Here is a 23004-nt window from a genome sequence, read left to right as displayed (position 1 = left end):
AGCTACAGCCCAATGTGAGGATTTAACCAAACATGGAACCCAGCCACCATTTCAGTACAAGCCAGGGTTGGAGATGGAATTATCCAGAAAGGATTTGTTGAAAGTCCTGTTGTCTGACAGCTTTGACCCCTGTGTGCTTCATGCGAAGCCAACAGAATTTTTGCAAGATCTTTATCTTGGTCTGGACTGGAGGAGACAGACAAGGAACAAATTGAAGGAAAAATTTCTTCAAAGACAGAGCCATGGAGGTTGAGGACTGGAGTCAAGAGGTCTTGGGCTGGGAGAGCGGAGTGGCCCACATGCATGGAAAGGGTGAGTTTGCCCCAGAGGTCGAGTGTGGGCCTTCCACCTCAATTCTCAGGAAGAGTTTTGCCACCCCAAGGCCCCAAAGAGGGGGGAACACTTTCCCAGGGAATTGGGGAGAGCCTGGCTGCCACCCCACTGTTCTGAAGGGGTCGAGCATATGCCCCAGAGATGGAAGAGAATCCAGGTGCTGCCCTCATGTTTGAGGAGGATGGGGCCGAGAAGGTGGTCTCCCCAATGTATGGATATGTTGGAGCACCCACACCAGCTTTTGGAGAGAAATGGGCTGCCACGAACGCCCTTGGCAAGGGTTGGGCTCCGCCTCTCTCAAGCCCCAAGGATAAATGACTCTCAGACTTTGAGATCTAATGGAGTTTGCCCTGCGGGTTTTAGGAATTGTTTTGGTCCCTTAAACCCTGTTTTCCTTTCAGTTTCTCCTTATGGCAATGGGAATGTTTATCCTATGACTGTCCCTCCTTTGTATATTGGAAGCAGATAACTTGTTCTAAGGTTCACAGGTACAGAGCCAGAGGGTAATTTTGCTTTTGGACAGACCATGCTTGTAACTAATTTTGATTGATCTTGTACTTACCTATTGTTACTGAAATTATTTAAGTTTTTGTGATATTGTGATGGGATTAATGTATTTTGTATTTGGAAAAAATATGTCTTTCTGGTGTCCAGGGGGTGGAATGTATGGGTTTGTTTATGTTATGTCCCCCAGAAAAAGCCATATTCTTTAATGCATTCTTGTGAGGGCAGATGTATTAGTGTGGATTGGGTTAGAACCTATTGGTTCAGTGTCCATGGAGACGAGACCCACCCAACTGTAGGTGATAACTCTGATTGGATAATTTCCATGGAGGCGTGGCCCCACCCATTCAGCGTGAGCCTTGTTTAGTTTACTGGAGCACTATATAAGCTCAGACAGAAGGAGCTCATAGCGAGCTGTAGCTGAGGCAAGACGGCCATTGGAAACTGATGCAGACATTTTGGAGAACGCCATTTTGAAACGCAACCTGAGAGCAAGCAGATGCCAGCCAGATGCCTTCCCAACTAACAGATGCCAGTGGCCTTTCTCCAGTGAAGGTACCCTTTGCTGATGGACACTTTATGGCCTTAAGACTGTAACTGTGTAACCAAATAAACCCCCTTTTATAAAAGCCAATCCATTTCTGGTGTTTTGCATTCTGGCAGCATTAGCAAACTAGAACACCTGAGATCTTTAGTATTCCTATTAACTTCAGTGTAAAGGATGCGCTAATTTTGCCTGTGTACCAGGCATCCCATACATAAATGAAAATGAAGTTTGATTTGTACTGAATATAAACTAATGAGGCATTATAGTTTGGAACTAGGTTCACTTAGTTTGAATCCCCACCCTTACCTCAGTATAGCCACTAACTAACTATGTGACTTAGGCAACTAATTAATTTCTCTGTGTCTTAGTTTCCTTAGGGTCTTTGACAAGTCTATGAAAGAGTTCCTGACATATTATTCTGTTCTCTGTGTTAATTATTATCTATTATAATCATCAGTATTATTCTGCAATGTGTGAATTTAGATTTTTTTATTGGGATGCCAGTGATTCAGTCAGAAGTTTGCTAGTGATCTATTTTTGTATTATGGAGAAAGGAATGGTCTATCAACCCCCATTCTACCACTCTTAGTTATAAGTACATGAAATTTCCTGATCAGAGCTAGTAATCCAACTTTTAATTTGTAAATGCGGTGGAGAAAACACATTTATATATATATATATGATTAAAAGTTGAATTTCTAGATGTTATCGTAAGTTTGACTCCAGACTATGCCTGAGTTTGAATCCCAACAATGTCCCTCTTTTTTTTTTAATTAGAGAAGCTGAGGTTTACAGGAAAATTGTGCATAAAACACAGTTTCCATATACTACTCTATTATTAAACACCTTGCATTAGTGTGGTGCATTTGTTACAGTTCATGAAAGAACATTTTTGTAACTGTATATCAACTGTAGTCCATTATTTACATAAAGGTTCACTATGCTGTACACACTGATGTGCTTTTTGTTTTTATTTTTGTAACATAAATACAACCTAAAAGTACTCCTTTTAACCTCATTCAAATATATAACTCAGTGCTGTTGATTATGTTCACAATGTTGTGCTACCATCACCACCATCCATTACCAAAACGTTTCTATCACCCTAAATAGAACTTCTCTACAATTTAAGCATTAACTCCTCGTTCTCTGCCCCCCACCACTGCCCCTGGCAACCTATGTTCTAGTTTCTGACTTTATGAATTTGCTTATAGAGTAAGTAAGATCATAAAAGATTTGTCCTTTTGTGTCTGGCTTATTTTACTCAACATGATGTCTTCAAGGTTCATCCATGGTGACTATGCATCAGGACTTCATTCCTTTTTACTGCCGAATAATATTCCATTGTACGTATTAAACCACATTTTGTTTATCCATTTTTCTGTTGAATGGGCCACTTGGGTTGCGTCCATCTTTTGGCAATAATGAATAATACTGCTATGAACATCGGTGTGCAAATATCTATTCAAGACTCTGCTTTCAGTTCATTGAGGTATATACCTATGGTAATTTTATACTTAGCTTTCTTAGGAATTGCTAAACTGTCTTCCACAGTGGCACACCACTTAACATTCCTACCAGCATTGTATCCTTTATTGTATTCTGTATCCTCTCTGATACTTGTAATTTTGTTTCTTTTTTTAATGGTAGCCATTATAGTGGGTGTGAAATGGTATCTCATTGTGGTTTGATTGGTATTTCCCTAATAGGTAATGATGTTGAGCATCCTTTCATGTGCTTTTTTGGCCATTTGCATATCTTCTTTGGAGACCTGTCAATTCAAATCTTTTCCCATTTTTTTAATTGAATGATTCATCTTTTTGTTGTTGAGTTGAAAGATTTCTTTATATATTCTGGGTATTAAATCCTTATTGGATATGTGTTTGGTTTCAAATATTGTCCCCTATTATGTAGGTTTTCTTTTTACTTTCATGATGGAGTCCTTAGATGCACAAAAGTTTATAATTTTAATGAGAGCCCTTTATTTTTGTTGTTGCTTGTGCTTTGTGTGTAAAGTTGGTGAATACAAGATCCTAAAGATGCTACTACATTTTCTTGTAGGAGTTTTATAGTTCTGGTTCTTATATTTAGGTCTTTGTCCATTTTGAGTTGATTTTTGTATATGCTGTAAGGTAAGGGTCCACCTTCATTATTTTGCATATAGACATCCAGTTTTCCCAGCACCATTTGTTGGAGAGACTGTTCTTTGCTAAGTGAATGGATTTGGCATCTTTGTCAAAAATCAATTGGTATAAAATGTTAGGGTTGATTTCTGAATTCTTGATTTGATTCCATTGGTCTATATATCTGTCCTTGTGCCAGTGCCATGCTGTTTTGATTACTGTAGCTTTGTAAAAAGTTTTAAGATTGGGAAGTGTGACTCCTCCAACTTTGTTCTTTTTCAAAAGAGTTTTGGCTATTCTGGGCCCCTTACCCTTCCATATAAATTTGATGATTGGATTTTCCATTTCTGCAAAGAAGGTTGTTGGAATTTTGATTGGGATTGCATTGAATATGTAAATTGCTTTGGGTAGAATTGATATCTGTATTTAATATTCCAATCCAAAAACTGGAATGTCCTTCCATTTATTTAGGTTTTCTGTGATTTCTTTTAGCAATGTTTTGTAGTTTTCTATGTATAAGTCCTTTATATTCTTGATTCGATTTATTCCTAGATATTGCATTATTTCAGTTTCTATTGTAAATGGAAATTTTTTCTTGATTTCTTCTTCCAATTGTTCATTACTTGTGTATAGAAACACTATTCATTTTTGCATGTTGGCCTTGTACCCCACCATGTTGCTGAATTTATTTATTAGTTCCAGTAGCATTGTTGTTGATTTTTCAAGATTTTTTGTATATTGGATCATATCATCTGCAAATAGGCAATTTATTCCTCCTTTCCAATTTGGATGTCTTTTATGTCTTTCTTTTGCCTAATTGCTATAGCTAGAACAATGTTCAATAACAGTGTTAACAGTGGACATCCTTATCTTATTCCTCATCTAAAAGGGAAAGCTTTCAGTCCATTCACCATTGAATATGATGTTACTGTGGGTTTTTCATATTACCCTTTATCATTTTGAGGAAGTTTCCTTTTATTCCTAGTTTTTTTTAAGTGCTTTTACCAAGAAGGAGTTTTGGATTTTGTCAAATGCCATTTCTGTATCTGTTCAGATGATCATGTATAGTTTTTTTCCCTTCATTCTTTTAATGTGGTATATTGCATTAATTGATTTTCTCATGTTGAATCACCCTTGTTTATGGGGGAGAAATATAATGTGGTGTATAATTCTTTTGATGTGCTGTTGGATTCAGTTTGCTGGTATTTTGTTGAGGATTTTTGCTTCTATATTTGTAAGAGATATTGATCTTTAATTTTCTTTTCTCTTGGGAATTTTTACCTGGCTTCAGTATGAGAGTGATTTTGGCCTCATGAAGTTAGTCAGAGAGTGGTCCGTCCTTTTCAAGTTTTTAGAAAAGTTTGAGTAGGTTTAGTATTAAGTATTCTTGGAATGTTTGGTAAAATTTTGTGAAGTTATCTGGTCCTGGACTTTTCTTTTTTGGGAGGTTTTTAATTAGAGATTCCATCTCTTTACTAATTATTGGTTTGTTGAGATCATCTGCTTCTTCTTGAGTCAGTGTAGGTCATTTGTGGTTTCTAAGAATTTGTCCATTTCATCTAGGTTATCTAATCTGTTGGTGTACATTTATAAATGGTATCCTCTTTAGTCCTTTTTATTTCTGTGGGGTCATAATAATGTCCCTTTTTTCATTCATGATGTTAGTTATCTGTATTCTCTTTATTTTTTTCTTCATCAGTCTAGCTAAAAGTTCATCATTTTTTTTTATCTTTTCAAGGAAATAACTTTTGAAGTTTTGTTGATTCTATCATTTTTTAATTCTCTATTTTGTTTATCTCCACTGGAATCTTTGTTATTTCCTTCTTTCTGCTCACTTTTGTTTAGTTTGTTCTTTTTCTAGCACCTCTAGAGGTTAGGTCTCTGATTTGAGATCTTTCCTTCTTTTCAATGTAAACATTTAGAGCTATAAATTTTCTTCTTAGCACTGCCTTTGCTGCATCCCGTAAGTTTTGGTATGTTGTACTTTCATTTTTACTGCCTCAACATATTTCCTAATTTCTCTTGTGACTTCATCTTTGACCCATTGGTTGTTTAAGTGTACATTGTGTGTATTTGTTCATTTCTCCCTTTGTTATTGACTTATAGCTTCATTCTGTTGTGTTCAGAGAAGATACATCGTATGATTTCAATATATTTGAAATTGTTAAGTCTAGCTTGAATGCCCAGTGTGGTATTTACCACATATTACCAGCCACTTCCTCTCACTCTTCCCTGGAGATACTGTACAGTATTCCATTAGGCTCCAGAGTTTCAAAATGGTTGATTCAGACAGTTCTTGCCGGTTCCATAGTTGTCTTTGTGGAGGGAGTGATTTCTGGAGTTTCCTCTGCCAATTTCCCACAGTCTCCCTTGACTCTCTTAACCTCAGTTTTTCTATCTGTGAAGTGCAAAACTATATATCATAGTTTTTTAGTAAGAGCTTGACATTTTTCCTTATATATAATAACCATTCAGTAATTGACAGTTATTATTTAGTGCATTGACTAAAGTAAGTATCCACTGCCATCTGTACAAGAAAACAGGTTACCTGTACTCATGGAAGCATGTTATATGAAGTTCCCTCCCTTCCAGTTTGCCAGCTTGAAGCTGTGATTCCAAACTGTATATTTAGTCCTGATTACTACCTGTATAGCTTTGAATGGATGAGGAAATCAAGAGTGCATATTGTTTATATAAGCTTTTTTGGTTTTCAAATCCTGGTGGTCTTTCTTCTTACAGTTTGAAGGAGGTGAATCCTTATCCAGTGGAAACTTGTGTCAGAGGTCACGGCCCAGCAGTGACTTGAACAACAGCACGATTCAGTCGCCTGCTCACCTGAAGGTCCAGCGGAGCATATCAGCAAATCAGAAGCAGCGGCGTTTTAGTGATCATGGTGGGGAAGAAATTCAATTAAGTGAAAAGACACACAGATTTTACCCAGATTTGTGTTTTTTAAGTACTATATATATCACATCTCTCTGTGCTTGTGTATTTGTGCCTCATTCCATTTACCAAAGATTTACATTACTGACTGATAAATATAGTCCCTTATATAGGGACTGACTTAATTTTTGTAATCAAACAGTTTAATCTTAGGTCAGAGTGTAAAATATGCAAATAAAGATATTTTTAATACAGTGTTTTTGTTCCTGAGAAGATAATATCTCAGTTGTTTTTCAGCTAATTATGCTATTTTTTTTTTAAGCGGGTCCATCCATTCCTCCTGCCGTATCATATACCAAAAGGCCTCAAGCTAACAGTGTGGAAAGTGAACAGAAAGAGGAGTGGGACAAAGATGTTGCTCGTAAACTTGGCAGTACAATAGTTGGATCAAAAAGTGAGATGACTACAAGCCCTCTTGTAGGACCAGAAAGAAAAAAATCTTCAACTATTCCAAGTGTGAGTAAATACTCTGGTGTATTATGATTTGTTGTTAAGTTATTTGATGTCAGGATTTTCAGTGAAGTCTTTGAAAATCATCTTCTATTTTATTTTTTAAACGCTTCAAAATTTTAAAGTGAATCATACATTTGAAGAACATGCAAAAGCAGCCAAGGTTCTCACAAACGTAATTCAAGAACAAAAAATATAATATGAAGTCTCAAAATAAAAATAATACTTAACCTAACCACAAAATGGTACATTTAACTTTTCTGCCTTGTTTTCCTGTTGTAATATTTATTTAATGTTGTATAGAGCATTTAATATTAAATTTACAAATATACTTTTAAATGAAAGAAGACTCAGTTAATAATTATAAAGCCAGCTCCTATTATTCACTTAAACAGCAAACTATACAAAACATAATATGGGAACTAGAAGATAGATTGAGGCACTCTCTTGTAAAGCATCAGAAAAAGATAAAGGTATATAAAATAGGAAAGAAACCTAAGTTATATGAAGGATAGAAATAGAATTGGTAACATTTAGATAATAGGAATTGCAGCAGGAAAGGGGAAGAATGAAGGGAAGGAAATATTTGAAGAAATAATTAGTAAATAAAGATGGAAGACTTCATATTGAAAGGATGCAGAATAGCAAATAGATTTCAGAAAGAAAACCTACACCTGGACTCATTAGAGTGAAATTTATAGACATCAAAAACAAAGAAAAATGTTTACAAAGTTTCTGGAGTGAGAGAACAGATGACCTTAAAAGGAACAAGAATCAAATTGACATTAGATTTCTCAGGAGCAACATGAATGCAGGAAGATAAATGAAGTAATATTTTTTGAGTATTGAAAGACAGGAACTTTGAGCTTAGAATTTTATATCTAGCCAGATTGTCACTAAACTTGAGGGTAGGATAAGCATATTCTTATGCAAAAAAAAGGCCGCAACAGTTTTACTACTTTGCCAGTTATCTGAATATGCCCTTAGAGGAAATACTCTTATAAGAAGAAAATCGAGTTTAGAATGTTGCTGTAAAATATGTGGGAATTGAAAGTGACTGAGTAACTTGTTAAAATAAGGAGTAGTATACATTCAGAAAGAGGAAAAATATCAAAAATTCAGAACCAAAATTCTGGACAGCATAGAGGAGATTGTGGATGGGCAAGGAGATTAAAGGATTATGAGCCGTTGCTGAAATACTTGCTGCCTTCAGCAAAAGATAAGGCTATGTTTAAGAAATCAATAGGGGTAAACAAACATGAGATCAGGAACTTGGGGGGAAATGATATAAGGACAAAAATAGGATTTATAACTTTTAAAACCAACAGAAGGGGGAAAAATGATCTAGCCTGTAGAAAGTAGGAAAGAAAGAAAAAAGAATACTTGAATAGAAAACATGAAATAAGATGCTAGAAAGCCCAACATAAGCTTAATTGTGAGCAATGTAAATTGGTTAAACTCCCTTATACCTATTATTTCATATAGCTGATTATAACTTTTTAAATATAAGATTAGATTATCACGTAGTCTGAGAAACAAACATGCATTAACCACTATAAGAATTGATGCAAAGAAAATTTACCTTCCATCTGATTTCCTTGCAAGTAATTTAACTATAATAGGATTAAATAAATTTTTTAAAAAATTTTCCTAGGCAAACCATCATTTCTCTTATCTAAATATCAACCAGAGGACAGTTTACAGAGTGTCATCACTTCACATAGCAGAAAGAAATCATTTGGGGCCCCTTATTTTTTTTACCACTCCCCTATATTAACCTGTCATATGACTCAGCTCACTCTCCTTTTGCCATGGATTTATGCAGTTTTGACTGCTTCCATGTCTGCCTTAAATTAGTGCTGCTTGCCTAAAGTTCTCCTCTCAAGTTATGGAAATCCTATCTCGATAGATCAAGTCCTGCCTTCTCAATGGAACCTCCTATGACTGAATACTCTAAATGTCATCATCCTTTCTGATTGTTTATATCATGTAATTTAACTCTTTAGTTGTATGCTTTTATATTGTTCACTGTTATTTCCTCATGTTAATCTCACCTCCCAATTTTATTTATTATCTCCTGTTTTGTACTGACAGAGTAGCTGCCTCAAAATCATTATTGCTGAACCACATAGTGTGTATTTAAAACATTTGTTAATTAAGGAAGGCATTAAAACTAGGATATTAGTATAAGTTCAAATTAATTTTGTTATATTAATGTCTCTGTATTTCTGAACATAAATGTCAAAAGGTTTTGCCAGAGACATTCTCTTCTTAGGCACTTGGTATTGGTACATGTTAATTTATTTAGTTTCAATTTTGGTTATTTGAAAAGCCAAAGTAATACATTTTAATTAAATAATTTAAGCAATTCAGAGTGTTTAAAATAAAATTAATAGTCTCTCCTTTCCTATCTTTTACCTTCCGTTCTCACCTTCTAATATAACTAGTACTCATTATTTGGTGTGAATTCTTTTATATGCCAGCTCCAATCTGCTGTCAAAACCTTCCTGGGTATTTTTCCTTTCAGTTATTGGGGTCTTCAACTCCAGTAATTCTGTTTGGTTCCTTTTAAAAATTTCTCTCCCTTTACTAAGATTCTCATATTGCTCAGTATTGTTTTACTTATATCCTTTAGTTCTTCTCTGTGTTTTCCTTCATCTCCTTGAGTATTTTTAAGATTGGTTTTTACAGTCTTTGTGCCTTATATCCACAGTCTAGTTCTCTTCATTGCTGTTTTCTGGATTTTTATCATCCTCTTCCTTTACATGGGCCATCCTTTCCTGTTTATTTGTTTGGTACTGTTTTTTGTTGTTGTTGTTCTCCATACATTTTAATATTTAAAAAGTTAACTCTGGGATGAAACCCACTTGATCATGGTACATAATTCTTTTAATGTGCCATTGAACTCTCTTTGCAGGTATTTCGTTGAGGATTTTTGCATCTATGTTCATTCGAGAAATTGTTGTGTAATTTTCTTGTCTTGGAGTATCTTTATCTGGCTTTGTTTTTAGGATGATTTTCAATTCATGGAATGAGTGTTCCCTCCTGTTCAATATTTTGGAAGAGTTTGAGCAGGATTGGTAGTAATTCTTCTTGGAATGATTGGCAGAATTCACCTGTGAAGCCATCTGTTCCTGGACTTTTCTTTCTTGGGAAGTTTTTGACTACTGATAAAATCTCTTTGCTTATAATTGGTCTCTTAGGTCTTCTGTTTCCCTTAGAATCAGTGTAGGTTGTTCGTGTTTTTCTAGGAATTTCTCCATTTCATCTAGGTTGTCTAATTTGTTGGTACACAGTTGTTCATAGTAACCTCTTACAATCCTTTTTATTACCATTGGGTCAGTAGTAATGCGCCCCTCTACCCCATTTCTGATTTTATTTGTTCTCTCCTCTCTTTATTTCTTTGTCAGTCTAGCTAAGGGTTTGTCAATTTTGTTGAGCTTTTTGATTTTTTTTTATTCTCGGTTTCATTTATTTCTGTTCTTATCATTGTTATTTCTTTCCTTCTCCTTGCTTTGGGGTTAGTTTGCTGTTCTTTTTCTAGTTCTTCCAGCTGTGCAGTTAGGTCTTTTAACTCTTTATTCTTTTTTTTTTGTTAATTCAATTTTATTGAGATTGTTCACATACCATACAGTCATCCAAAGTGCACAATCATTTGCCTGTGGTACCATCACACAGCTGTGCATCCATCACCACAGTTAATTTTTTTTCAATTTTTAGAATATTTTCATTACTCCAGAAAAGAAAGAAAAACAAAAAAGAAAACTCAAATCCTCTCATACCCCTAACCCCACTCCATTATTGATTCATAGTATTGGTATACTGCATTTGTTACTGTTGATGAAAGAATGTTAAAGTACTCCTAACTGTAGTACATAGTTTGCAATAGGTGTATTTTTTCCCTATATACCCCTCTATTATTAACTTCAAGTTATAGTGTCATACATTTGTTCTAGTTCATGAAAAGAGATCTCTAATACTTGTACAGCTAATCACGGACATTGTCAACCACAAGATTCACTATTTTATACATTCCCATATTTCAACCTCCAGCTTTCCTTCTGGTGACATACGTGACTCTAAGCTTCCCCTTTCCACCACATTCACATGCTATTCAGCACTGTTGGTTATTCTCACAATAACATGCTACCATCACCTCTGTCCATTTCCAAACACTTAAGTTCAACCTAGTCGAACATTCTGCCCATAATAAGCAATCACTCCCCATTCTTTAACCTCATTCTATATCCTGGTAACCTGTGTTTCATGTCTATGAGTTTACATATTATAATTATTTCATATCAGTGAGACCATACAATAATTGTCCCTTTGTGCCTGACTTATTTCACTCAATATAGTGCCCTGAAGGTTTCTTCACCAACCTGGTTTCTTTTTAAGACGGTTTTGTTCACACACCATACATTCTGTTCTAAGTAAACAATCGATTGTTCCCAGTATAATCACATATTTATGCATTTACCACCATCACCACTATCTGTATAAGGACATCTCCATTTCTTCCACAAAGGAGGAGGAAGAATCAAAGAAGGTAGAGAAACAAAAGAAAAAGAAAAAAAAAAAATGACAGCTAAAAAAGCAACAAAAGGAAAGATAGAATTAAGCTAAAGTAGAATGAAAGAGTCAGACAACATCACCAATGCCAAGAATCCCATACCCCTCCCTTATATCCCTCTCTTATAGGCATTTAGCTTTGGTATATTGCCTTTGTTACATTAAAGGAAGCATAATACAATGTTTCTGTTAAATATAGTCTCTAATTTGCTTTGATTATGTTTTTTCCCCAATACCACCTCATTTTTAACACCTTGCAAGATTGACATTCATTTGTTCTCCCTCATATAAAAACATATTTGTACATTTTATCACAATTGTTGCACTCTCTAGGTTTCAGTGAGTTATACAGTCCCAGTCTTTATGTTTACTCTTTCCTTCTGGTGTCCCACATGCTTCTAACCTTCCTCTTTCAACCATACTCACAGGCATCTTTGTTCAGTGTATTAACATTGTTGTGCTACCATTACCCAAAATTGTGTTCCAAACCTCTCCTGTCTTTTCCTACCTTTCTGTAGTGCTCCCTTTAGTATTTTCCTGTAGCGCAGATACCTTGTTCAGAAACTCTCTCATTGTCTGTTTGTCAGAGAATATTTTAAACTCTCCCTCATATTTGAAGGACAGTTTTGCCAGATATAGGATTCTTGGTTGGTGATTTTTCTCTTTCAGTATCTTAAATATATCACACCACTTCCTTCTTGCCTCCATGGTTTCTACTGAGAAATTCACACATAGTCTTATCAAGCTTCTTTTGTATGTGATGGGTCGCTTTTCTCTTGCTGCTTTCAGAATTCTCTGCCTTTGATGTTTGATAATCTGATTATTAAGTGTCTTGGCGTATGTCTATTCAGGTCTGTTCTGTTTGGGGTACACTGCACTTCTTGGATCTGTAATTTTATGTGTTTCAAAAGAGAGGGGAAATTTTCATTGATTATTTCCTCTATTATTGCTTCTGCCGCTTTTCCCTTCTTTTCTCCTTCTGGGACCCCCGTGACATGTACATTCATGCTCTTCATATTGTAATTCCATTCCCTGAGACATTGCTCATATTTTTCCATTCTTTTCCCTATGTGTTCTTTTGTGTGTAGGATTTCAGGTGTCTTGTTCTCCACTTCCTGCATGTGTTCTTTTGCCTCTTAAAATCTGCTGTTGTATGTCCCCATTGTATTTTTCATCTCTTTTGTTGTGCCCTTCCTTTCCATAGATTCTGCCAGTTGTTTTTTCAAACTTTCAGTTTCTACCTTATGTTCGTCCAGGATTTTCTTTATATCCTTCATCCCTTTTGCCATATCTTTTCTGAGTGTGTTGACTTGGCTTTTGAATTGATTTAGCATATTTCTTTGAAAATCTTTGATTGTTTCATGAATGTGAAACAACATCTCAACTCTATGTCAGTTGAGGTGTAAGTTTGTTCCTTTGACTGGGCCATATCTTCATTTTTCCTAGTGTAATTTGTAGTTTTCTGTTGTCTAGACATCTGGTTTCCTTGATTACCCCAATCACATTTTCCCAGACCAGAACAGGTTCACATCTCAGAATGGGGCTATGCTCAGTGTCAAGTTTCCCTGAGGGTGTGTCTTAGAAGACTGTGAGATGACTAGACTCTGTGCTTTTCCTAACCTGTGCAGCAGGTGGGGCCTGTCAGCCTGTCGCTCCCAACTGGTGTAAAAATGGTGTGGTCCCTTTAATTCTCCACTTAGGTTTTTTCCTGTTTGACTGTTTTCCCCCAGACCCTGGGGTCTGAGTTCTGAAGGGAGGACAGGCATTAGAGCTGGGTCTCACCTCCTTCCTCTTAGGGAAGATACATCCCCTAGGGAGTTATCGTCTGCATTTGAATTACTCCTTTGTCTCTCTGACTTAAGGTTAACTCTATCCCTGTCTGGGTCAGAGTGCTGCAAACTGAAAATGGCTTGGACTCTCTCCACTGAGCCACTCAGGTTGCAAGAGAGAAAAAGGGAAAGAAAGCCCCTTTTCAGAGCCAGTCCACGGCTCTCCAGTTTCGCCTATCAGCCAGAGATAGCACCTGGTCTTCTGGGGTCCCTTTCCCGGGACACGGGCTTTTTCAGGCACTCTAAGTTCAGCCATCTCTAAAAGCGTCTGTATTTTTTTGTTATTATTTTCTTTCCGTCAGCCCTACCTCCTCTCCACTGGGAGCAACCTCAGGTTGCTTTGCTGCTTGTTAGAGGTTTGTCTATGTTTGTAGCTTGTATTCAGCAATCCATATTTGTTAATTAAAACCTCAGTTGGAGCTAGGCTGAGCTATATTAACTTGCTCCAGGAATGCTGCTTTCTCTCACAGCAAGGTCTTGCAGCTCAGCCTGCCAGGTAGGGGAGAGGGCTCCTTGGTGCTGTTCCACAGTTTTTACTTACAGCTCAGCCATTCCACCCAATCCAGGCTGGTGTACGACATGTGGATAGTCACAGTGTTCCCCAGCAGTTGTTCCAGATTATTTACTAGTTGTTCTGGTTGTTTATTAGTTGCTCCAGGGGACTAACTAAATTCCACACCTCTCTATGCCACCATCTTGCCCCTTCCTCTCTTTATTCTTTTTTAATGTAGGTATTTAGGCTACAAATTCCCCCCTAAGCACTGCGTTTGCTCTATCATATACGTTTTATTATGTTGTGTTCTTGTTTTCATTCATCTACAGGTATTTGCTGATTATTCTTACAATTTCTTCTTTGACCCACTGATTGTTTTAAGAATGGGTTGTTTAACTTCGATACATTTGTGAATTTTCAAGTCCTCTGCCTGTTATTGGTTTCCACCTTCATTCCATTATGGTCTTAGAAAGTGCTTTGTATAATTTCAGCCTTTTAAAATTTACTGAGACTTGTTTTGTGACCCAGCATGTGATCTATCCTGGAGAATGTTCCATGAGCACTTGAGATAAATGTATATCCTGCTGTTTTGGGGCACAGTGTTCTGAATATGTCTATTAGGTCTAGTTCCTTTATCATATTATTCAAGTTCTCTGTTTCCTTATTGGTTCTCTGTCTAGATGTTCTATCTATTGGTGAGAGTGATGTATTGAAATCTACAACTATCGTTGTAGAGACGTCTATTTTTCCCTTCAGTTTTGCCCATGTTTGCCTCATGTATTTTGGAACACACCCTGGTTAGTGCATAATTAGTTACGAGTTTTATTTCTTCTTGATGTAATTGCCCCTTTTATTAATATATAGTGTCCTTCCTTATCTCTTATACCAGTTTTGCATGTAAAGTCTATTTTGTCCAATTTTAGTATAGCTACCACAACTCTTTCTTGGTTACTGTTTGCATGGACTATCTTTTTCCAGCCTATCACTTTCAACCTATTTATGTCTTTGTGTCTCATGTGAGTCTCTTATAGACAGCATATAAATGCATCATACTGCCAATATGTGATTTTTGATTTGAGAGTTTAATCCATTACTATTCAGTGTTATTACTGTAAAGGCATTAGTTATTATCAACCATTTTATCCTTTGTTTTTATGTCATATCTTATTTTTGTCTCTCTTTTTATCCTTATAGGATAATCTTCATTTCTACATTCTACTCCAAGCTTCTCTCTCCTGTCTTTTCCTTTCAACCTGCTGAACTCCTGTTAGTAATTCTTGTAGGGCAGGTGTTTTGCTGATGAACTCTCTCAGTTTCTGTTAATGTGTGAATATTTTGAAGTCTCCCTCATTTTTTAAGTTCAGTTTTGCCAGATGAAGAATTCTTGGCTGTCAGTTTTTCTTTTCCATACCGTAAGTATACCATACCACTGCCTTCTTGCCTCCATGGTTTCTGATGAAAAATCAGCATTTAATCTTATTGTGTGTCCCTTAAATGTAACGAATCGCTTTTCTCTTGCTGCTCTCAGGATTCTCTCTTTATTTTTGGCATTTGATGTTATGATTAGTATGTGTCTCAGAATAGGCTTATTAGGATTTCTTCTATTTGGAGTATGTTACACTTCTTAGACATGTATATTTATGTCTTAAGAGTTGGGAAATTTCCAGCCATTATTTCCTCAGATATTCTTTCTGCCCTTTTCCCCTTCTCTTCTCCTTCTGGAACACCCATAATGCATGTGTGCTTTATGCTCTCATTCAGATCCCTGAGACTGCTCAATTTTCTCCATTCTTTTTTCTGTCTGTTCTTCTGTCTGTCAGATTTTGATTCTCCTCTCTTATAGTTCACTGATTGTTTCTTCTGCCTTTTCATGTCTGCTGTTATATGCCTCTAGTATATTTTAAATCTCCTCTATTGTAGATTTTTTTTTTTGTTCCTTTTTGTACTTTCAAGTTCTTATGCCCTCCCAGTGTCTTTTTAGTATCCTTTTTCTCTTTAGCCGTATTTTCCTTCATCTCCTTAATTTGATTTAGGAGATTCCTTCATTTCCTTAAATTGATTTAGGAAATTTGTTTGAATATCTTTGAATAGTTGTTCCAAAATCAGTGTCTCCTCTGAAGTTTTAATTTGTTCCTTTGATGGGGCCGTATCTTCCTGGTTCTTAGTGTGGTTTGTAATTTTTTGGTGACATGTAGACAACTGGTTATCTTGAGGAGTTGACTCTGAAGGTCAGTTTCTCTCTCTTGCCTAGGGTTTTATTGTTGTTTGGCTTTGTGTTAAGGTATTTCTTTGACACTTGGTCCAACTTATTCTAGATCTTTAGATGCCCCTGTTCAATGATCAGAGTTTTCCAGTTCTTCATCTGATTCTTACCCTGGATATATGGTATAATTTTTAAGTTTGCACTATTTGGGCAGTTGTTTCACCCCCAGAAGAATGCTTCCTTTCCCCTGTTACTTCTCCAGGAATCGTGATTTGTTTGTTTTTGTTGTCGTTTTCACTCTAGGTAGGTTTTGTTTTGTTTTGTTTTTAAACTCTCCTTTTGTTGTTTCTTGCTGCTTTTCCTGGAGGGCAAATTCTTGGATGAAGGTCAGTCTGAAGAAGGACTTTCTCACGTCAGTATTTCCCAGGTGCAGACCAGCTCCAAGAGCCCTGGGGAGAGGGTCATTAAAGATGCCAAATCCATTTTGACAACTCCCAGAAGCTGTGCTTTCCTGGCCTGCCTAGCAGATGGCACCCTTCAGCAAACTGTTCCCCACAGCCCTAAGGAGGCACTGTGTCTTTAAACATCCCCCACCTCACCCCTCTTGGGAGCTGGGTTGAAACAGTGCTTCTGCCGTCCCTGTTCAGGGTGGGCTGAAATAACAGCTCAGAGCCAGGACCTGCCAATCTGAATTAGTCAGTGAAAAACTTTGACTGGTGCTCAGCTGTTCCCCCATCCCTGTTTTGGGGGAAGAGGACATCCATATCCCTCTCTATCTGAAGCAGCCAGCAGAGCAGCAGAGGCTGGATCCCAAGGCCGTCCTTATGGAGAGTAGGGGATGGACACTGGCAGCTGTTGCTGAGTGAGCTACCCACAGTTTGTTATTGAGTTTCTCATCCTCTTCCTCCATTCTTCCCTGGATGCTATAAAGTACTCCCCTGGCCTCCAATCCCCAGAACAGTTGTTTCAGGCAGTTCCTGCCTATTCACAAGCTGTTCTGGAGGAGTGGGTCCTGGAGCTCCCTACTACATCATCTTCCCCAAAAGTCTATAAAGCCAGCACCCCTTCTTGATAAAACCAATTAGAAAACAAGGAATAGAAGGAAATTTCTTTAACATGATAAAGGGCATGTATGAAAAACCCAACCTAACATCCTACTCAATGGTGAAAGACTGAAAGCTTTCCCTCTAAGATCTGAAACAATACAAGGATGCACACTGTTACACCGCTATTCAACATTGTACTAGAAGTTCTTGTGAGAGCAGTTAGGCAAGAAAAATAAACAAAAGGCATCCAAATTGGAAAGGAAGAAGTAAGCCTTCCACTGTTTGCAGATGACCTGATCTTATATATAGAAAGTCCCTAAACATCCACAAGAGTGCTCCTAGAGCTAATAAGTGAATTCAGTAAAGTGGTGGGGTATAAGATCAACACCCAAATATGAACATTGTTTCTATACACAAGCAATGAACAATCATAAGAAGAAATCAAGAATGAAATTCCACTTACCATGGCAACTTAAGGAATCAAATATCTAGGAATAAATCTAAACAAGGATGTATAGGACTTATACAAGAAATCTATAAAACATTGCTAAAAGAAATCAAAGAAGACCTTAATAAATGGAAGGACATTCCCTGTTTATGGTTTGGAAGACTAAACATTAAGATGTCAGTTCTACCCAAAGCAATCTACAGATTCAAAGCAATCCCAACCAAAATTTCAACAACCTTCTTTGTAAAAATAGAAAACCCAATCATCAAATTTGTATAGAACTGTAAGGGACTTAGAATAGCCAAAGCCACTTCGAAAAAGAATGAAGTTTGATCACTCTCACTTCCTGATCTTAAAACTTATTACAAAGGTACAGTGGTCAAAACTGTGGTACTGGCACAAGGACCATCAAATAGGCCCAAGGACCATCAAATAGGCCAATGGAATAAAATTGAGAGCTTAGAAATCAACCCTTACATTAATGGCCCAATGATTTTTGACAAGGGAGCAGAGACCACTCAATTGCAAAAGAGTAGTCTCTTCAACAAATATTTCTGGGAAGACTGGCTCTCCATTTGATTTTTTTTTTTTTTTTTAAAAGGAGGACCCCCTATCTCACACCTCATTAAAAAATTAACTCAAAATTGATCAAAGACCTAAATATAAAAGACAGAGCTATCAAACTCCTGGAAGAAAATGTGGGGAAGCATCTTAAGGACCTTTTGATAGGGGTAAGCAGCAGTTTCTTACACTTTACACCCAAAGCACAAGCAAAAAAAAAAAAAAAATAGACAAATGGGACCTCATTAAATTAAAAACATTTCTGCCTCATAGGAGTTTATCATGAAAGTAATATGACAGCTTATTCAATGGGAAAAAATATTTGGAAACTACATATCCGATAAGGTTACTATCCAGAATATATAAAGCAGTCCTTCAACTTAATAACAAAAAGACAAACAACCTAATTTAAATATGGGCAAAAGACTTTAAATTTGCTCAAAATCATTTAGCCATCAGGGAAATGCAAATCAAAACCACAATGAGATACCATTTTACACCCTCTAAAATGGCTACTATTTAAAAAATGGAAAATTACAAGTGTTGGAAAGGATGCAGAGAAATAGGAACACATTCATTGCTGCTTGCAGTGTAAAATGTTGCTGCCATTGTTGGCAGTTCCTCAGGAAGTTGAGCATAGAATTACCTACCATATGACCCAGCAATCCCACTTCTAGGTATATACCCAAAAGAATTAAGAGCAGAGACTTGATCAGACCTTTCCACACCAATGTTTATAATGGTATTCACAATTGCCCAAGATGGAAGCAACCCAAGTGTCCTTCAACCGATAAATGGATAAGTAAAATGTATATACATACAGTGGAATATTACTCAGCTGTAAAAAAAGAATGAAGTTCTGATACCTGCAACAATATGGATGAACTTTGAAAATATCGTGTTGAGTGAAATAAGCCAGACAGAAAAGAACAAATATTGTATGATCTCAGTGTTATAAAATAATTAGATTAAGCAAACTCAGAGTCAGAACCTAGAATGCAGGTTACCTGGGGGGGCAGGGTAGAGATAGGGAATAGGGAATTAAGGCTTAAAATATACTACAGTGTTCCTATTTGGAGTGATCAAAATGTTTTGGTAATGGACAGTGGTGAAGATAGCACAAGTGTGAACATAATTAACAGCACTAAAATACATAGCTGAATGTGCTCATAAGGAGAAATGTTAGTTTGTATATATGGTAATAGATTTTAAAACTTTTTAATCCATGAAAATGCACTACACAAACATTGAATCCTAAGTTAAACCATAGACTATATGTAATTAATAGTACAGTTATAAAAATGTATTTTCTTTACTTGTAACTAATGTATCACCCCAATGGAAGTTGTTAAAAGGGGTATTATGGGTATTTTGTATTTTATGCATGATTGTTCTTTAAACCCTCAATTTCTACGTTAAAAACACATTGTTAAAAGACCATAAAACTTAAGTGTATTTTTCCATGTTTTTATCACATATATAAACAACAAAAAATTCTTTGCAAAATGAGGATAAGGGAGAGATTACTTCTTTCAGAAAGATCAGGAAAGCCATAATGAGTGTAATGTTTTTTACATAAAAATTGAGATATAATTATATAAAATATTGTTCTAGTTTGCTGATGCTACTGGGATGCAAAACACCAGAGATGGATTGGCTTTTATAAAAAGGGTTTATTTGGTTACACAGTTACAGTCTTAAGGCCATAAAGTGTCCAAGGTAACACATCAACAATTGGGTACCTTCACTGGAGGATGGCCAGTGGTGTCCGGAAAACCTCTGTTAGCTGGGAAGGCACATGGCTGGCATCTGCTCCCAAGTTCTGGTTTCAAAATGGCTTTCTCCCAGGACGTTCCTCTCTAGGCTGCAGTTCCTCAAAAATGTCACTCTTAGTTGCACTTGAGGTATTTGTCCTCTCTCAGCTTCTCCAGAGCAAGAGTGCTTTCAACGGCCATCTTCAAACTTTCTCTCATCTGCAGCTCCTGTGCTTTCTTCAAAGTGTCCCTCTTGTCTGTAGCTCTTCTTCGAAACATCACTCACAGCTGCACTGAGTTCTCTCTGCCCATCAGCTCATTTATATGGCTCCACTGATCAAGGCCCACCCTAAATGGGTGGGGCCATGCCTCCATAGAAATATCCAATCAGAATCATCACCCACAGCTAGGTGGGGCGCATCTCCAAAGAAACACTCAAAGAAATCTAATCATATCTGATAATGTCTGCCCACACAAGATTACAGCAAAGATAATGGTGTTTGGGGGACACAATACATTCAGACTGGCACAAATATAATCACTTTACTTTAAGCCCAAAGGAGTTGTCCATAAGACTGGTTGCTTGGGAAATGCTGAAAATTTTATATATCCTCTTCAGAGAAGTTGCCAAGCTTAAGAGTCTGCCAGGGTAATTTCTACCTGGTCCCCAAATCCTAAATAGAAAAGCCTGGCTTGTTTAGCAGTCCTCAGAGCTTTCTTATTTGAACTATAGGCTCAACTGTGAATGGTAGTTCTATAAATGAACCTATGCCAAATGGAATATGTGACACTCTGTTTCTGTGACTAACTTTGCGTAATTGTATCCTAAGCTTCCCTGGGGAAATACAACTTTGTATTTGGTGGATTGGTTGCTACACCAGAGAGTCACTGGCATCAAAGGGGCAAGGCAAGGAGATAGCACATGAGAATCACAAATCCAGAAAGGCACAGTTTTGAAGGAGTTTAGTTCACCCATCACTCTTTTGGGAAGGGAAGGGATGTTACAAAAAAAAAAAAAAAAAAAAAAGCCTGAAATATTTGAGAGGCATCTCAAATTAACATGATGTGACCAAAAAAAAAAAAAAAAAAAATTTAAAAATCAGTTGCTTATGTGACAGTTTGGCCCAAATGATGAAATTATCAAAAGTGAATATCCTTATATTGGAACGTTAGGTGCCTGTGGGTAATTTTACAGCCTCTCCATGATTACTGTGCAATTTTGACAATTTCTGGATATTCTCCTCCACTTCTAGATTTATTTCCAGGATTTTTTCCTAGATTTCAAATTTGCAGTGAATTTCTATGTAATTAAACCTCTTCAATGACAAACCTATTTAAATAGTAAATTTGGAAATATATTAATTGTTCAAAAATTTGGGACTTACTGGTTAAAATGCACTAGGATATATATGTATAATACACACACACATATATATGTGTACTGTTATATACTCTGCAGCTGTAAAAATTTGTATCAGTTGATATGGATAGATGTTAATGACGTGTTGAGCGTGAAAGTGGATCATAAACACAGTGTTTCAAACTATGAAATATAGATTACATTCCTAGTTTTTTAAGAACCTTCATGAAAGTCAGTTTCATAATTGATTTTCCATAATCATATCCACTTTCTTTTGCCAGTTAACATGGATCATGTCTTACCTACAAATATTTTTGATAATCTTAGCCTGTTTTTCTCCCATAAGTTTGTAATTTAATTACATTTATGCTTTTCTTGTAATTGGTGACAAAATTCATTCTACCTAGAAACCTGTACTATTGAAAGATTTAAAATCTGCACTTGAATAATTTTGTTAATATGGTGCTGTTTTGTTTTCTCCAAACTTAATTCAAGCATATACCTATTAACTTTCTAAGCCCTCACGTTTCAACAAATTATAGATTAATTATTTTAAAGAATACTGAAACCTTGATTAGCTAAAAGTAGGGAAATTTTCTAGTGAAGTCAGGATTAAACTGAAGAGATTATCTCTCATTTAAAAAACTGTTCTTATGCTAGTAAATAGAAATTATTTTGGCTGACAAAACAGGGGTCGCAGATCAGTGGTTATGTGCATGGTAAGAATTCCCTATCTATACCCCTTTTTGCTTTCCTTTTTCTTTTTACAGAGTTCCTGAAAATTGGCTTGCCTCCAAGTCTTACCTGGGCATGCCTCCGACCCTGGAGCTTTAGTCTCCTTAACATTCCCAATGACACTGGGGGTTTCTCAAGCAGGTAAAGGCCGGCAGCCCACAGGCTTCAGGGTGGGCCCACCATGTTTATTCCCCAGGTTTCCTATTTGTGATAATAGTTAGTGTAGACTTGTCTCTTGCTCCTAGTCAGGTAAAGCTCCCTTATACAACTACTTTGCCCTTCTCCCTATCACCAGCTTACAAAGGAATAATTAGAAATAAAATCCAGCTTTCTTCCTGTTCCCAAATGACTGCTGACTGCTGCTATAGGAGAATGAGCTAAAATTTAGTGAGTTTGCTTTTTATGCTTTGCCTTTTACTCAGATATTTAAACGTGAGAGAGAGGAAGGAGATAGATCTTTTTCATATAGGGTTATGATAAATTGAAATTCTACTCAGGATTTTTTCAAAGTCATTTGCAGCTTAAATACTTTTCTTTGATTCTCCGCAAATATGGCTAGAATCTTAAAGTTGCTTTTTTCTTTCTTAAAGAACAATGCATACCCTGTAGGTAGCATGGCAAGAAGAAATACATATGTCTGTGAAAGGACCACAGATCGATACACGGCTATGCAAAATGGAAAAGACAGCAGGTAAAATGTCATAATGCCAAGTAGTAATTAGTTTGTTATTGTTCTACATCAGTGCTCTTCCTAAAATGGCTATAGCTAATGGGTCAAGAGGAAAGGATGTACGAAATAGTAAGATCACAACCATTCTTACTGAAGTATTTTCCCTTCTGCACCAGGTTGGGAAGGATGGGAAAATATTTAGGGAAAGTAGGAAGTAAAATCTCTTAACCTGTGAGTTTCTGAATAAAATTTGTAGTAAATATTTCCCTGTGACAGAGCAGAGCATCGCATCTTAATGTAATCTTTTAAATTTGAATCTTAGTCTCTTATGCAACTATTGCTTCCTTCTCTTCTTGCCTTCTCCCTCCCAACAAATGATTATTGTATCCAAATAATAAAGGCTCTGTTTTCCTTCCTGTAAAGAAATGCAGCT

At 36.5% G+C, this 23004-nt stretch overlaps 1 protein-coding gene across 3 annotated transcripts in view; it reads left to right on the top strand.

Moving 5' to 3' along the window:
- The window catches only part of MARK1 (microtubule affinity regulating kinase 1), a 160021-nt gene that overhangs the window by 123305 nt on the left and 13712 nt on the right, over positions 1–23004 (top strand). For all 3 annotated transcript variants that reach the window (XM_037823477.1, XM_037823464.1, XM_037823470.1), the window contains exons 12-14: positions 6247–6400; positions 6713–6906; positions 22492–22592. In XM_037823477.1, the coding sequence (XP_037679405.1) occupies positions 6247–6400; positions 6713–6906; positions 22492–22592 (449 nt within the window). The remainder of the gene's footprint in view (positions 1–6246; positions 6401–6712; positions 6907–22491; positions 22593–23004) is intronic.

Source organism: Choloepus didactylus, chromosome 2 (assembly GCF_015220235.1).
Source record: "Choloepus didactylus isolate mChoDid1 chromosome 2, mChoDid1.pri, whole genome shotgun sequence".
Lineage (NCBI taxonomy): Eukaryota > Metazoa > Chordata > Mammalia > Pilosa > Megalonychidae > Choloepus > Choloepus didactylus.
Note: the sequence above shows the minus strand (reverse complement) of the source record. Positions and strands in the feature narration are given on the sequence as shown.